Consider the following 15,675-nt stretch of genomic DNA (forward strand, 5'->3'; position numbering starts at 1 on the left):
TTTATGATGTCCTTGAAAGCCAAATGTTTTCTAGTCACAGGATTCTTGCCATGTTTACGAATATATGCCATAATGTGCTCGATTGGTTAGCACGCACTGCAATGAATTGTTCCTCAAAAGTCCTATGCCTCAAGAAATGTTAAAAGAGAAGCTTAGAAAATAGGAATGTGATTTGAGCCTGATTAAGGTCAAGTAATTCTCTTATCAACATTGCAGGCTCAACTAATAGATTGAGCAAAGTTAATTTGCCTTTGGCAATTTATAGGTGACTAGGGGACTAGGTGACTACAAAGGGAACATAGAGCCATGTGGTGGCAATGTTGCTGATGTATCTTCTGCATGTGCGCTACATGCAAAAAATACAAAAGTAGTGACATTGCCACCATGTGGCTCTTCTTATTGTATGAGTTTTATTTACGAATTTTCAATACCCTATTTTATTGAGCTTCCTTTGTATTCAAAATTTGAAAAGGTTTTATTATTCTATTTATGTTGTTATGAAGACTTAGTCATTGAATCTTAAAGTCATAGATGAAAAATATCATTTTCACTCCATCGATATGACACAGGAATCAATTGTTTTGATAAATATCAACAAACGGCCCCGTGTTCCTTTCCCCTTTATATTCAGTGCTTTCGCTTCACCGCTCTGATTTCCTTTATATAAGCCCGACAACTGATATTCATTGATCAATAGAACCACTTGAAGGTACTGTATCATAGATCACATGCCTTTGATCCAACGGTCCACAACTGATGTCGCAATCGCAAATTGCAAGGGCTTAGGACTTGGTACTTCCACCTTCGAATCATTGTGTTGCGATTTAATCAGTGATTGCATCGCGCCATCGCATATCGCGCTTCCCTAATGCTCAAGGACCGTTCACATACCATGAAATATTTGCGATGCAATGGATCAGCGATCACACGTCGGATGGTCTTAAGGCCTGAGGTCTATTCAACTGCTGATGGAATGTTGCGATGCGGGATAATCCAACGGTTGACGTGATATCGCACCGTTGTTTGGACTTTAGATCAACGGATGGGATTTAATGTGGGCTTCCGCCACTGTTATTAACACTAAGGATCCCAATTAACCTTTGAACACTAAGTTTTATAACATAAAGCATAAAACAAACAAATATTTGATTCCGTCGAATACAGTTAAACAAAGGCCAAAATGAAATTTCACACGGAATCGATATATAAACATACACACAACATCAATTATTTATTATACAAATGGTTATAGAGTCTCGCCCTTCGGCTCGATTACAACAATTTAAAAGACCTCTTTCAATATGGAAGTCCTCACTTTGTCACTTGACTCTCACTTCCTCAATCCTTCTTCCTCTTTGCCAATCCTTATACATTACATTTTTCTCCTTTTTATCAATCAAATCCCACTCTATTTTAACAATCTAACAATCAAATCTCTATTTTCCAGCTCTATCACACACCTATGCTAACAACTTATCTTTGGATCTAAAATAAGACAATTTATACTTATTACAATAATGAAATACAACTCATTTCTTGAGAGACCCAACCCTCTCGGTAAAAACTGACTTTTGACCCCTCAAGTCAGTGAAATTCAACTTGTTTAGCCACAACATGTGAACAGTCTTTCACATTGTTGGCTAAGTCCAGATGCTCTTGCATCAGACTCCCGGGGAAGAAAGAAATCATCCCTCAGAGTTTTAGGGCTTACTCCATAATTATGCAACTCGGCTGTTGTTAACCAGCTAGCATCCTCCACTAGTTGTCCTTTCCATTTGACTAGATATTGAAAATTTTGACTAGATATTGAAAATAAGCCTGTGCTCTGGTTCTTTTGGATACTCTTTTCTCCAAAACAACTTCCACTTCTTTCTTAACGGCCTTTGGCATTTGTTCTTCCCAGTTCAAAGTTTGAACTTCATCTTTTGTAGTTTCCTCCTGTAGCTCTGTCTCTATCCCTTTGTATGGATACAAATCTGCAATATTGAAAATAGGCGATATTCCAATCCCTTCTGGCAATTCAATTTTATATGCATTAGCTGAAAACTTTCTTACTATTTTACATGCCCCTATCTTTTTCATTTTTAGTTTATTGTAAGTCTTAGTAGGAAATCTTTCTTTTCTCAAATATACCATCACTAAATCTCCCACTTGGAATTATTTCTCTCTTCTTTTCATATCCACTCTTTGTTTGTATTTACCACTGCTTTCCTGCAATCTGCCTTTGACATCTTCTTGAAGTATTTGCATTTGTTCTGCAAAATCTTCAGCTTTTGCACTTCTTGTCTCTTGTTTACCCAAATTTTTGAGCTCATACACACCTCTTGGATTCATTCCAAAACAATATGAAATGGACTCATTCCAATACTTCGGTTTGGAGTGTCATTATAAGCAAATTCAGCCTGAGCTAGTGCTAAATCCCACTGCTTGGGATTTTGATACACTAAACTTCTCAATATGTTTCCCAAAATCCTATTTACTACTTCAGTCTGTCCATCTGTTTGAGGATGGTATGCTAAACTGAAATTGAGGTTAGCTCCTAGTTTCTTCCAAAGAGTTCTCCATAAATGTCTTACAAACTTTGTATCTCTATCAGACACAATACTTATAGGCAATCCATGTAATCTTACAATTTTTGAAAAAAATATATATTAACTATATGTGTTGCATCACTAGTCTTCTTACAAGCAATGAAATGTGCCATCTTGGAAAATCTATCTACCACAACATAAACGGAATCATTTCCTCTTTGAGTTTTTGGTAATCCCAAAATAAAATCCATGCTAACTGCATCCCACGGCCGGCCTGGTATTGGCAATGGCTAATACAATCCTGTATTATGGCTTCTCCCTTTAGCATGCTGACATATCCTACACTTCTCAACAAATCTCTTAACACCAGTTTGCATTTTTGGCCAATAATAATAAGCATTCACATGAGCAAAGGTTTTATCTTGTCCAAAGTGACCAGATAATCCTCCACTATGTTTCTCCTTTATTATGTTTTCCCTCATAGAAAATTTGGGAATACACAACTTGGTGCCTTTAAACAATAAGCCTTCTTGGATGAGATAATCTAACCACTGACTTTTGTTATGAACTATTGGATTTTGAACTGCTGTATAGATATCTTTGAAATCTGCATCATCTTTGTACATTTCAATCATTTCTTCAAATCGTACAACACCAACTTTGAATTCTTGCACAATAAAACTTACCTTGATCAACCCATTAGCGACTCTATTCAACTTACCACTTGTGTGCTTTATCACAAAAGTAAAGCTCTGCAAAAATTCTACCCACTTGGCATGCTTTTGGTTCAATTTTAGCTGGTTACTTATGAACTGTAATGCATGATTGTCTGAATACAATATGAATTCCTTTGGCAGCAAATAATGTCTCCATTTTTTCAAGGCTTGTATAATAGCATAAAACTCTTTATCGTAAGAAGAATACTTCTTCTTTGATTCATTCAATTTCTCACTGAAGTATGCTATCAGTCATTGTTGCTGACTCGGAACTGCTCCAACTGCAACTTCGCTAGCATATGTTTCAACTTGAAATACTTTTTCAAAATCAGGCAAAGCTAAAATCGGTTCCTCTGTGATTTTCCTCTTCAGCAATTTAAAATTCTTGTCTGCTGCTTCTATCCACTTGAATGGCTGATTGGTCTCCTTAATTGTTTCAAGAATTGGTGCACAAATCTGACTAAAACCTCTAATAAACTTCCTGTAAAAACTTGCAAGACCATGGAAGCTTCTTACCTCAAATATATTTATGGGAATAAGCCAGTTCCAAATTGCTTGGACTTTCTCTGGATCCATTGCTTGGACTTTCTCTGGATCCATTTTCAATCCCTCTTTAGAAACTACAAATCCCAAGTAAATTAATTCTTCCTTCGTGAAACTACATTTCTTCAAATTTATTAGTAGTTTCTCTTTCTGCAGAGTTCTTAGAACCAATTTAAGATGCTCTAGATGTTCTTCCTTACTTTTACTAAAAACTAGAACATCATCAAGATAAACAATAACAAACTTGCCTGCATATTCCTTCAAGACTTCGTTCATCAATCTCATGAACATGCTAGGTGCATTAGTGAGTCCAAAAGGCATCACTAACCATTCGTACAACCCACTGTTTGTTTTAAATGTAGTCTTCCACTCATCTCCTTCTCGAATTCTTATTTGATGATATCCACTCTTCAGATCGATTTTAGTAAAACACTTTGATCCACTCAAACAATCCATTAAATCATCCATGCGTGGCAAAGGAAATCTATACCTGATTGTGATTGTTTATGGCTCTGGAATCTGTGCACATACACCATTCACCTCCTTTCTTTGGACTGATTATTGTTGGTACACCACATGGACTAAGACTCTCTCTGATTAGTTCCTTATCCATCAGTTCTTGCACTTGTCTTCCAACTTCTGCATTCTCTTGAGGAGTTAATCTGTACGCTGCTTTATTTGGCAAACTTGCTCCCGGTATTAGATCAATATGATGACTAATACTCCTGATCGGTGGCAATGCATTTGGCAACTCATCCACAATAATATCAGCAAAATCATTTAACAGAGTTTTGATTTCTTCAGGTAAATCATCTAAGTTTGTGGAAGTTAAAATTACCTTCGGTCTCCCTATGACAGCAAAATGCATTTCTTCACCTTTTCCAATCTCTTGCAACAACTCCTTTCCGCTCATCAGCATAACACTATTTCCAGGTGCTCCTTTGTTAGCGTCATCCTTCAATGGCAACAATGTATGTTTATTTCCATCCTTCTCCAGAGTATAAGTGTTTTTTCTCCCATCATGAATAGCTTTCTGATCAAACTGCCACGGTCTCCCTAGCAATACATGGCATACATCCATTGGCATTACATCACATAATATTACATCCTTATACGTACCAATCTGTATTTCAACCTTGCATTTTTCTGTCACAATAATCTGATGTCCCTTCTACAACCACGACACTTTCTAAGGAGTAGGGTGCACTGTCTTTGCTAATCCAAGCTTGTCCACCATATCTGTAGAAACAAGGTTATCAATGCTTCCACTGTCAATTATTACTTTACAACACTTACCTTTTGATTTACAGGTAGTTCTAAATAATTTCTTCCTCTGCACTGGTTCTTCAATCTCTTTCTTTGTCTTAAGCAATGTGCTTCTTAACAACAGGGATTCTCCTACTTTAGGGGGTTCTTCCTTTTCCATAAGTTGAGGTGTTTCTGGCTTTGCCTAAGCCATATTTGCATTCCTCTGATTTGTTGGTTTATTATGAGGACAACCCCACGACACATGTCCCCATTCTCCACATGTGTAGCACCAAATATCTCTTCCTCGCCCCCTTTCTCTGGGCGTAAATCTTCCTCTATTAAAATCCCCTCTTTGTGGTGGTCTGCTACTTGAACTGCCTGCTTCATGCTGATGTTGTTGTCCCCTTGGTCTAGTAGTTCCTCTACCTCTTACTGAGCTTCTTCCTTTATTCCTCTGATTATGTTTTCTCAACATCTTCTCTTCTGCCTTCAAACTCGCTTGATAGGCATCCTCCATAGTCTTAAAACTTAACAAGCTAATCTTGTCTTGTATGTCATATCGTAAGTCATTGATATATCTGGCTACCTTCTCCATGTCATCCTCTGCATGTCCTGCTCTAATACTCAATCTATAAAATTCTTCTGTGTATTCTTTAACAGACATTCCTTTTTGCCTTAAATTTTGCAACTGTTTAAAAAGATTTAACTGATAATCTTTAGGCATAAATTTGGCTTTCATCTTACTCACCATTTTGTCCCATCGCTTGATCTTGTACTTTCCTTTCCTTGTTCTGTATGTCTGTAGCTCATCCCACCAAATAGCTGCATGACTCTTCAATCTGGTAACTACAAATTTCACCTTCTTTTTTTCGTCAACTTCCTCTTCATAGTCAAACTATTTGTCTAATGATCTGATCCAATCCATTAGCTCTTCTGCATTGAGACTCCCTTCATACATAGGAATTTCCACTTTCGGTTTTCCTCCTACTTTCGCCAACATCTTCATAACTCTGGTAGTTTCCTTTTCCTCCTCTTATTCTTCCTCGGAAGATTATTCTTTAGCATTGTCATCCCCTTCATTAGGTGTTCTTCTCTGAGTAGTCTCAATTGTTTCCATCCTCGTACACAGACTTCGGATCTCCTCTATCAGAACTGCATTTGCTTCCGGTCTTCCTCGACCAATGCCAGCTCCTCTCCTTGGCGGCATGTTTACTATAATCAACCTTAATCTCCATGTGATATGATACCACAAATGACGCAGGAATCAATTGTTTTGATAAATATCAACAATCGGCCCCGCGTTCCTTTCCCCTTTATATTTAGGCCTTTCGCTTCACCGCTCTGATTTCCTTTATATAAGCCCGACAACTGATATTCACCGATCAATAGAGCCGCTTGAAGGTATTGTACTGTAGATCACACACCTTTGATCCGACGGTCCACAACTAATGTCGCAATCGCAAATCGCAAGGGCTTAGGACTTGGTACTTCCACCTTTGAATCGTTGCGATGCGATTTAATCAGTGATCGCATCGCACCATCGCATATCACACTTCCCTAATGCTCAAGGCCCATTCACATACCATGAAATATTTGTGATGCGATGGATCGACAATCTCACGTCACATGGTCTTAAGGCCTGAGGTCTATTCAACTGCCGATGGAATGTTGCGATGCGAGATAATCCAATGGTTGGCATGATATCGCACCGTTGTTTGGACTTTAGATCAATGTCTGGGATTTAATGTGGGCTTCCGCCATTGTTATTAACACTAAGGATCCCAATTAGCCTTTGAACACTGAGTTTTATAACATAAAGCATAAAACAGAGAAATATTTGATTCCATCCCAAATACAATTAAACAAAGGCCAAAATGAAATTTCACATAGAATAGATATATAAACATACACACGACATCAATTATTTATTATAAAAATGGTTATAGAGTCTCGCCCTTCAGCTCGATTACAGCGATTTAAAAGATCTCTGTTCAATATGGAAGTCCTCGCTCTATCACTCGACTCTCGCTTCCTCAATTCTTCTTCCTCTTTGTCAATCCTTCCACATTACATTTTTCTCCTTTTTATCAATCGAATCCCACTCTAACTGTGCTTAACAACTCAATCTTCTATTTTAACAATCTAATAATCAAATCTCTATTTTCCAGCTCTATTACACACCTATGCTAACAACTTATCTTTGGATCTAAAATAAGACAATTTCTACTTATTACAATAATGAAATACAACTCATTTCTTGAGAGACCCAACCCTCTCGGTAAAAACTGACTTTTGACCCCTCAGGTCAGTGAAATTCAACTTATTTAGCCACAACACGTGAACAAACTTTCACATTGCTGGCTAAGTCCAGATGATCCTGCATCACAATATTGTTTTTCATGATATATATTTTGCTCTAAGATTATGTATAGGATGTTGTCATGGATCATGCCTCTCCTTGCATGAGAATTTTGTGCCATTTCACACGACTAAATACAAGGAGAGTGAAAATGAAATTGGACCAATAAAATGTGGTTTTTTGAGCAACTCTAAAATGGAACTGCTTCTAACATTGATGCTATCTACATGAAACTATTCTAGTTCTATCCTAGCCCAGATCTCATTGAATTTGTTGTTACTAAGATAATAGGTTGAAGTATAACTTCGAGGATATGTTAGCTTTGGAGATGATCAATTGGTAGATTTAGGATTGCGTTTGTTTTGTGTGAATATAGGGCTTCTTTGAACCAACTAATTAAACTGTCAATTTTATCCTCACGAGGCTTGAGTACATATTCATATATTTTTGAATAAATTGATAAAAATTGCCCCTTATGACCCACTATTGTAATAGCAACTTGGAATAAGGTTCTTTGTCAATATGAAGATTTAGAGTCTATCGAGGTGGAGAAAACACTCCATTCTTGTTCCATATGATGTTGTTCTCTCTTGCTCTCTCTCTCTCTCATTTCAATTTCATAAAATAAACCCCTAATGTCTTTATGTGCATTTCAATGTAATGTTTGGGGATTTCTTAGATGTGCCTTATGTGATTAACTTAAAGCAAAGAGACACGAGTGTTGGTCTTCATTGTAATTTGTGTCTAGGTGGATCAAAAGCAAATTTAGGCGAGGAAGATTGGCTTTCATAATGGGAGCCTCATTTTCCCTATCCTTTTTGAAATTAGTGTGAACCTTCTCAAGGTATCATTTGAAAGTTCCACCTCAATTGAGAAATTATCAAAGTGTAGGATGCTTTTATCCTTATTAGCAATTGAAAGAAAGACTACTTGGGAATCTTGGGTGCTAAAACTAATACTCATTGTAATGAAACATAATGAAGGGTATAATAAGATTTACACAGGGCGCAACTTTAATACACAATGAAGAGTATGATAAGATTTACACTATCCCAAATGAAGGGAACTATTTGGTTTAATAACCTTACTAAGAATTAAGAAGACATGGGTGTTTTTTTTCACAGGTGGGAAAACCTATCATAACTCAGTTGTCAAACCAGCAACGAGGACAACAATCTCTGGCTGCTAATCGCGAATGCAGGCCGACTCATCACTATTAATCAAGGAAAAGCACGCCACTTGGAATAACCCTGTTGGTGGTTCGTAAAGGGGTAGGCTTTCATTCCTGTAAGAGGACATGAGTGTTATAATGAAGTTCTCAAAATTTATTTGAATCTCCATACTATAAATTCATTTCGAATATCCTACGTATGAGTAAATATGCGATTTCCAAAGTAAGTACTTGCTCCAGAATGGTGCAATGAGAATATTGAGAATGGTTGTGACTTTGTAATGCATGTTTGAATAAACGCTTTTGTTTTATCTTGACACCACATTATCTTGCTTAGATTAATGAGTAGTATGCTAATCCCAAGTGTCTTAACGACTTATAATAAAATGCAATTATATGCTAAAGGTTGAATGCAAGTTTGATATGATACCTAAGAGTGTTCATATACTTAGTGATATGCATTCCAAGATTATGTTATTGTTAAACTCTCTAGACTTACATGTCTTGAGAATGCATTTGGTTTGAGTATGAGGACCATGAACATCTTATAAATAAGGTGTGCAACTAAATTTTTTGATAACATACTATAGTATTGGAAGATTTAGAGTTGTTTTTGATTAAATATTAATTGTTTAAGTGTGATAGGAATGTGATAAATAACAATTAGAAGATCATAGACCAAATTTTCTTTATACCCACTCTAAAATTATTACCCATATTAACTAAGAAATCTACTAATGAATGTTAATTTTATCAAATATACCAAATTCTTATAATAAAAAATGTTATAACATACAATACGTATTTTAATTGGGAAATTATTATCTCTTATATAATAATAATTTCTTATTTTTCGAAAAAAAATATTTATGAATGAAAAAATAATTATATTATTTAACTCAATTTCAACTCATTCTGGGCTTAATGGAAGTTAATCATCATACATGTATTCAACTCATTCTGGGCTTAATGGAAGTTAATCATCATACATGTATAAGATATCCTACATAAAATATTATAAGATATCAACTGTAATGGAATATACTGCTCACAAGGTTCCAGCTTTAATGGAATATACTACTACAACTAGTAGCATATGCTGAAAAATAAAATGATAAGAAACCTGCACAAAGTATATTTGATCTGGAATATACCATAAAGAAATTTCAATGGAGTGCGCAACGAAGAGCCTCATGAAAACATTTAATTGGTCCGAAAAAAAACAAAAGTTTGTTTGTAACGTTTTTAGTCTTGGAAAACAGGTGTTAAATTTGTAGCTTCACGCTCGGTGTTTTTTCATCGCACTCTCCGAAGGTCGGTATAAATTGCTAAAGGCGGCGGGGAAATGCCATTTAAAGTTGAAATGTTAAAGGGAAGACGATTATATATAAATGGTAGTGATTTTATCAGCGTATCTATTTTCATAAGAGGGAGCGAGGGCGTGGGAGATTCTCTAGCGTACCAAGGAATATGCTCACTGGGCATAATATGAATCCTCCCTCGGTTCTCCTTGTCTCATTGGCATCGTGCTAGTGATATGTTCAGGGGACCTCATGGATGGCTGAGGCTACCCCTCCTCCTGCAGCAAACTAACAATTCCATCGAACGTCTATTCTGTGGAGTAGAGTTTGAATGCCATCCCCAAGCATTGCGTACTTCGAAAAGGTATCCACGCTTTCTTTCTTTCCCCTTTCTTTTTCTTTCCGTATTTTCAATTGAAATGAATTATATGACAGATGGATCTATGCAATTTCGGAGAACGTTTTCTTAGAATTGCATAAATGATGAAAGTGAGGTGTTATGACTAGCGTTATCTGAGGTTCTTTTACCTGGCTGAGAAAGCCTACCCTAGTAGCTTATTGCAGTCCTAAATTCTGTAATGCTTGAAACGACAATTCTGTAATGATTGAAACAACATTCTTATTTCCTGTTTTTTCTCTGTGAAAGAGGAGATGCCACGTTTATATTGTGAAAGAGGAGATGCCACGTTTAACTATCATATAAGTGTGTTTGAACCAAAGCTTTTTTGGATGGGTGATCTTCTCAGAAGTCCTGGTTATATTTGTTATAATTGAGATTGTTAATTTTCTCAAAAGTCCTGGTTACTGGGTGTAGGTATTAGAATTGAGGTTTAATATTATGCATTTCATTTCAATACATCCAATCTCACTTGGCACTCAATCGTATCTGTTGTAAATCACCTATTTCATTTAACTACACTCAATCCCACTTCTTCACCCCTATGAAAATCACTTATAATAAATACATTATTCAAATTCATTAAAAAATAGGTAATTCTGATTAATTATTATGTAACATGCGTGAGATGCTTTAGTGACTTATTCTATCAGTAATGCTAATCAATGCTATTTCTTATCATCGACATGTTGATGCAAGAATATGGATGTGTTGATTCTCTTGAAAGAAATACCTTGGATTTAAAGTGAGGCGACTGTTTGAATTGTGGAAGTCATGGTTCCCATAGAAAGAAGCAATAGCTCTGGTAGGGACTATGTTGGTTTGTTGGCTGCATTGGCTTTCAATCAGAAAATCTTGCCTGCCAATATGGCAGTGAGTTGTCATTTAACTAACTGATGCCCACATTTCCTTCCTGGGGTGTCACAAGCTATACAAATCTACAGCCTTATTTATATGTTGATCCCCCCTGTAATGTGCAATCGAGAAATTAAAGCTACCTGTGGCTGAGATACAGAATTTAATGCCTTCTCAGTAGAGCTTTCATTTGAATGTGTATCATTTTGCCATCGCTTTTCCCCCGGAGTTCACAACATTTGGTAGCAGCTACCCTCATCCGATAGGTTAAATTCTTTTTGAAAAATTGAAGTCTTTCAATTTTGGTCCCCTTTTCAACCTGAAAGAAGAGCTTTTATAGCCCTTCCTCGATGAATATAATGTGGACCAGCGACCATTAAAATCCTGTAAATCGCTTAACTAAAGGAGCAAAGGCGTTATTGTAGGTGTCATCTTTTTGAGCAATATTTAATTGGTCTTTGTCATTTCATTGATAATTGCCCACAAGATAATAGCGTGGTTTTATTTTGTGAACAGAGAGCTACACTAGTGCAACTGCAAACCTTCTCCATAATATGTTCCTTTTGATGGCACTAAGTATTTACTTTAGACGGGAATACACACGTGAAAAGGACAGCGCATACTTCATATGAGCTAGGGGTTCACTTGAATTTGTTGACACTACAACCCTGTAAATGGGGGCCCAGAGAAGATCAAGGCAACCGAGTCCATTAAGGGGTCTCCATGGAGTACAATTGGTGCATCATACATCTTTCCAGGAAAAGTTTCCTTCAGAGGGGGGCTTTCAACTTTCAAACAACGTGAATTTTGAGGCTCCTGTTGATGATAGAAGATTGTCAATGCAGTAAGATTTTGTCTCCTCTTGTTGCTAGAATTTTACATTAGTTTCATAATTCACAGATATGCAAAGGAATGAAAAATGTCCAGCAGGTTTCCTTTGACAAGGTTCTGTAAAACATAGGTCAATTTGCAAAAAATTGCACAACGCTGCTTAACACTTGCTACTTCATTACATAAAGGGCGGTGTTGGTAGTACCATTGCTTTCTATTTGATGAAATTCATATTGTAGAATCTAGATAGACATGCTTATGGTGAGGTTCTTATGTATGATGAAGTTGACCTATTTCTGATACAGGTTTGAAGATAATGATAACTTGAAAATTTCTGGGACTACTTGGCCTCATCATCATTTGAGAAGGATCTGGAAAATGTGGCCGGGATGCTTTAGATCTGTTGTGCAATGCAGTCATCTAGGTAATTCATCTCTGTTTGTCTAAATTGAAAAGCTGTATGTTAAGAAGCAGTGCCTTGTGCTGTTAAAAAATATGATATACTTTTTGTATGATTTCAAAACTTTTCATTTGTAGCTTGGCTCTAGCATGCATCTAAACATTGGATATCTCTTTTCCATTATTATTGGTTTATTGAGCATCAGAAATCATTGCCTGAGATTCCTATATTTTCTTTCTTTGTTTTTATTGTCTGAGAATTTTATAATTTGTATGACCTTAGGTGATCAGAGTTTGGCCGAAACTACAGCCAATGTGTTAACTTCTATTCCTTTCATCTTCCTTGGAATCCAGGCCCCAAGGTGAGAGAAAACTAATTGAATCCAAGATTTCTTTTAAGAATGCTAGGTGCATGGTCATGTATTTAGGCTTGATTGGTCATTTTATTTTTCTTATTTAATGATGCAGGAGAAGACTAAGTGACATGCTTTATGCAAATTCCTTGGTTGGTGTTGGTGTTGCTTCTAGTTTGTACCATACTTCAAGAGGAGAAGTCAGAAAAGTGTTTAGATGGGCAGATTATGCTATGATTGCTACTACTGCAGTTGTGAGTGAACAATTTTGCTTTCTACAACCTTTAACTATGAGCATAGATTGGAGCTGTCTCATTTTCCCCTTTCCTTATTTATGTTTAGCAGTCTTTGCAAGATCCCCAAAATGCTTATAAGTTATTACAAATAATAGGCTTTAATGTGTATTTTTTAAAGAGTCCATGAAGGATGAGGTCTGTTGAGCTTCTGTTTGAAGCAATTTTAGATAACAAGCTAAAAATTATTTGAACCAAAAATTAGAGGGAAAGCTAATTATACTGAAACTTTGAAAGAAAGTAATGAAGTTTTAAGTTATAATGTTATAATTTAGAATATAGATATAGATTCATGAATAAATGAGCAAGTGCCAAGGCCTTGTTACCACAAAATCTAGCAGGCGTTGCAGAGGGAAACCCTACAAGACAAAGAGCTAGACTAAGTGTTAACAATGGGACAATGGGCCACTATCATCACAACCAAGGTCCCCTGCTTTTTACGGACTTTTACAGATGGGATGAGTCCCGGTAAGGTAATGATCACCTATAATAGATATTCTAGGGTTTAAGGTGCAAGCCTCAAGGTGATAGACTAAAACCTCTCAAGGAATGCTCAAAGTTGTGATATTAGGCTTCAAAATGCACTTTGCACCCTATGAGAGACCTAGAAATAGATTGCACAAGACCTAGGGTTTTATGAATTTGCGTGGATAAAGGTACTCCCAAGATCAAGGCAATAAGGAGAAAGGGCTTCTTATGATATACTTCACCAAGTACTAAGTTCATACAACCCTCAAAGAAGTCTCCAAGTTGAGGAAAACTGGCTAGGGTTTCCCTTTTAGGGCAACACTTAGGGCACAAAATTTTATGGAGAAAAATTGAGTGGATGACAACCAAACTCGGAGAATAGGTAGCCAAGACCCTAAGCTCAATGTTTAGGCTCTCGAATTCCCGTAAAACCTCTCCCTAAGCAATTTTCTCTAAGCCCTAGTTAGTCGTCCTACCTAAAGAGGATTGCAATTTAGAGAGGAAAATTTATGGAGAAGAATTGTGTTTGACCACCAAGGAATGCTCAAAGTTGTGATATTAGGCTTCAAAATGCACTTTGCACCCTATGAGAGACCTAGAAATAGATTGCACAAGACCTAGGTTTTTATGAATTTGCGTGGATAAAGGTACTTCCAAGATCAAGGCAATAAGGAGAAAGGGCTTCTTATGATATACTTCACCAAGTACTAAGTTCATACAACCCTCAAAGAAGTCTTCAAGTTGAGGAAAACTAGCTAGGGTTTCCCTTTTAGGGCAACACTTAGGGCGTAAAATTTTATGGAGAAAAATTGAGTGGATGACAACCAAACTTGGAGAATAGGTAGCCAAGACCCTAAGCTCAATGTTTAGGCTCTCGAATTCTCGTAAAACCTCTCCCTAAGCAATTTTATCTAAGCCCTAGTTAGTCGTCCTACCTAAAGAGGACCGCAATTTAGAGAGGAAAATTTATGGAGAAGAATTGTGTTTGACCACCAAGGACTTGGATTAGTGCCTTGTCCTTTGGGCATATGGAGTCTTAGGAGGCTCAAGATGAGCTAAATCATCTCTAAGGAGGCCTAAAATTGATGCCCTAGGTACCAAGTTTAAGCATTTACCCACTTCAAAAGATAATGGAGTTTGATGGAGAGTTAAAGGATTCCTCCACTAGGAACATTCATTACATGTCATACAATGAATAACATATGCAATACTCAACTAGAAAGTCTTTCAAAATTATTTTTCAATAATTAGGGCACAATTAACACATTCTAGAAGCAATAATTCCATACATTAAACAATTTCAAGAGAAAAATTCCATCAACATAAAGCACTTACAAGATAACATGCAATATATCCATCCATCATCCAAGAAATAGCTCCAAAGACAAGATCGAATTAGCTTCCAAACATCGAAATGCATCCAAAAGATCTCCAATAGCCAAAAGAAACAAGTGCGAGTTCTTCTCAAGAAGTCGAATTCCAAGTGTGATGATGATGAGAGACTAAATGAGGTCTCTCATATTTATACATGTCCAATCAAGTCTAATTTTAGCCTAAAGCCCCTCTTAGTTGTCAAATGATGGGAAAAAACTAATTGTGGTTACAAGCCAACCACATAGCCAATGTGAAATCATAAAAGTTAACCCACAAGAGGGCCGAAATGTTGACATCATCACTGCATGGGCCTCTTGGAGGCATGCGTTGAGCTCCCTTGGTGCCAAACTGAGTCAAGAGGGCTCCAAAAATCATCCTCTAGGGGTTGGCCCCTAGATATCCATGCAAATCATCATGTGGACCCCAATTTTGTGTTTGGGGCACAAAATGGGTCTCATGGGTCTCTTGGTGATAGAATAGACTGGTTCTGCTCCAACGTTGAGGGCTTAGAGAATGGTGCTAGCCCTCCCATGTCTCAAAGGGTGAGACAAACCTCATTTGGGCCTCAGATCAATTGCCAAACTATCAATGCATTGCTAAGCTGGCTAGGGACATATTGCTCCAAGTGCACCATCTCATGAATAATGTGGGGCAATGCACATATTGCTCGGCATTGTAGGTGTCCATGGAATGGAGTGATGCTTTGCAAGTAACAGGAGTCCCATGGCTCTCAATGCTTCACCTGTAGGCTAAGTCACCACGTCTGTGTTCATGTTCAAGTTTGATGACTTAGAAATTTTAATAAGTTTGGCATAAAATTCGACATATAGAAATTA

The 15,675-nt window shown here is 36.9% G+C and overlaps 1 protein-coding gene across 1 annotated transcript in view; it reads left to right on the forward strand.

Annotated features, from left to right (window-relative positions):
* The first annotated feature begins 9,911 nt into the window (after positions 1 to 9,911).
* The window catches only part of LOC149238950 (uncharacterized), a 98,110-nt gene continuing 92,346 nt past the window's right edge, over positions 9,912 to 15,675 (forward strand). Inside the window, exons 1-5 of the mRNA XM_089373249.1 lie at positions 9,912 to 10,233; positions 11,638 to 11,965; positions 12,258 to 12,376; positions 12,635 to 12,713; positions 12,820 to 12,958. Coding sequence (XP_089229375.1) covers positions 11,796 to 11,965; positions 12,258 to 12,376; positions 12,635 to 12,713; positions 12,820 to 12,958 — 507 coding nt within the window. The 5' untranslated portion in view covers positions 9,912 to 10,233; positions 11,638 to 11,795. The remainder of the gene's footprint in view (positions 10,234 to 11,637; positions 11,966 to 12,257; positions 12,377 to 12,634; positions 12,714 to 12,819; positions 12,959 to 15,675) is intronic.

The sequence above is a fragment of the Pinus tabuliformis genome, chromosome 8 (assembly GCF_031772625.1).
Source record: "Pinus tabuliformis cultivar Carrire ecotype Pingquan chromosome 8, CPIR1, whole genome shotgun sequence".
Taxonomy (NCBI): domain Eukaryota; kingdom Viridiplantae; phylum Streptophyta; class Pinopsida; order Pinales; family Pinaceae; genus Pinus; species Pinus tabuliformis.